Source organism: Poecilia latipinna, unplaced genomic scaffold, assembly GCF_001443285.1.
Source record: "Poecilia latipinna isolate Pla-1442-1.1 unplaced genomic scaffold, P_latipinna-1.0 Scaffold894, whole genome shotgun sequence".
Taxonomy (NCBI): domain Eukaryota; kingdom Metazoa; phylum Chordata; class Actinopteri; order Cyprinodontiformes; family Poeciliidae; genus Poecilia; species Poecilia latipinna.
Window position 1 is genome coordinate 204,173 of NW_015113510.1, and position 971 is coordinate 205,143.

At 31.1% G+C, this 971-nt stretch overlaps 1 protein-coding gene across 1 annotated transcript in view; it reads left to right on the forward strand.

The window, feature by feature from the left end:
- naga (N-acetylgalactosaminidase, alpha) overlaps positions 1-749 on the forward strand; it is an 8,453-nt gene extending 7,704 nt beyond the window's left edge. Inside the window, exon 9 of the mRNA XM_015048636.1 lies at positions 89-749. Coding sequence (XP_014904122.1) covers positions 89-277 — 189 coding nt within the window. The 3' untranslated portion in view covers positions 278-749. The remainder of the gene's footprint in view (positions 1-88) is intronic.
- The last annotated feature ends 222 nt before the right edge of the window (positions 750-971 follow it).

Below are 971 nucleotides of genomic sequence, written 5' to 3' on the forward strand. Positions count from 1 at the left end.
TTTAAAGTTTGTGAAGGTTTTCTTTGAAAAATATATTTTTTTTTTTTTTTTTTTTTTTTTTTTTTTTTTTTTTTTTTTTTTTCCCAAGGTGAATGATGTCTACACTGATCAGACTGATGTGCTGAAAGACTCCACTGAGTTTGTGGTTTCAGTGAACCCAACAGGTGTGGTCATGTGGTATGTCTCAGCGCCCGGCAAACTGCAGTACCATCCGTTTATCAGAGGGGACAAACTCCACAGACAGACCTATGATACAAAGCAAAACAACTTCCTTTGAGATTTTATTATCTCTTAGTATCTTTAGGGGTTTGGCCTCGGTGTCGTTGTCCCTGCTCAGTCTGTTTTGCTGCAATCACACATGATTTTTCTGCATGAGTTTGTTTCTCTACCTCAGAACGATTCAGGTTTAATTTTAACTTTTTTTAATAAAATATCAACTTTTAAAATAACAAATAGGGTTTGGTTTATAAGGTCTTCTTAAAACACAAGATATTATATTCTAGGTAGTGATTTTATTATCTCACATACAAGGCTTTTAAAAGCAGAATTACGATCTGTCTAGTTTTTTATTTTTTCTCAGCAAATCGTCTTTCTCAAGGAACTAAAGCACTGAGAATCATAGGTACCATATGCAATTACCACCATTGTTTTTCTTTAGAATTATATTTAGATATTTGTCAATAACGTTTTGCCAAAATTGTTACATTTTCTAAATCTTTTTGGAATAAAAATAAATTTTATAAGAAGTGCTTCTTTGACTTATTGTTTTTTTTTTTCATCAAGAAGTCTCAGGAATAGGAATCCAAAGCACTTATTTTACTGCTGTTAGATTTTCTCTGAAATTCAGTAAACTGTAAAATGTTTTAGTGTACTTCTGAAATGTTAACCATGTGAAGATATTAAATGTAGCTTAAGCTGAACTAAATCAAAGCAAACTTAAAGAAAATCTTTGTAAAGGATTCACAACTAGT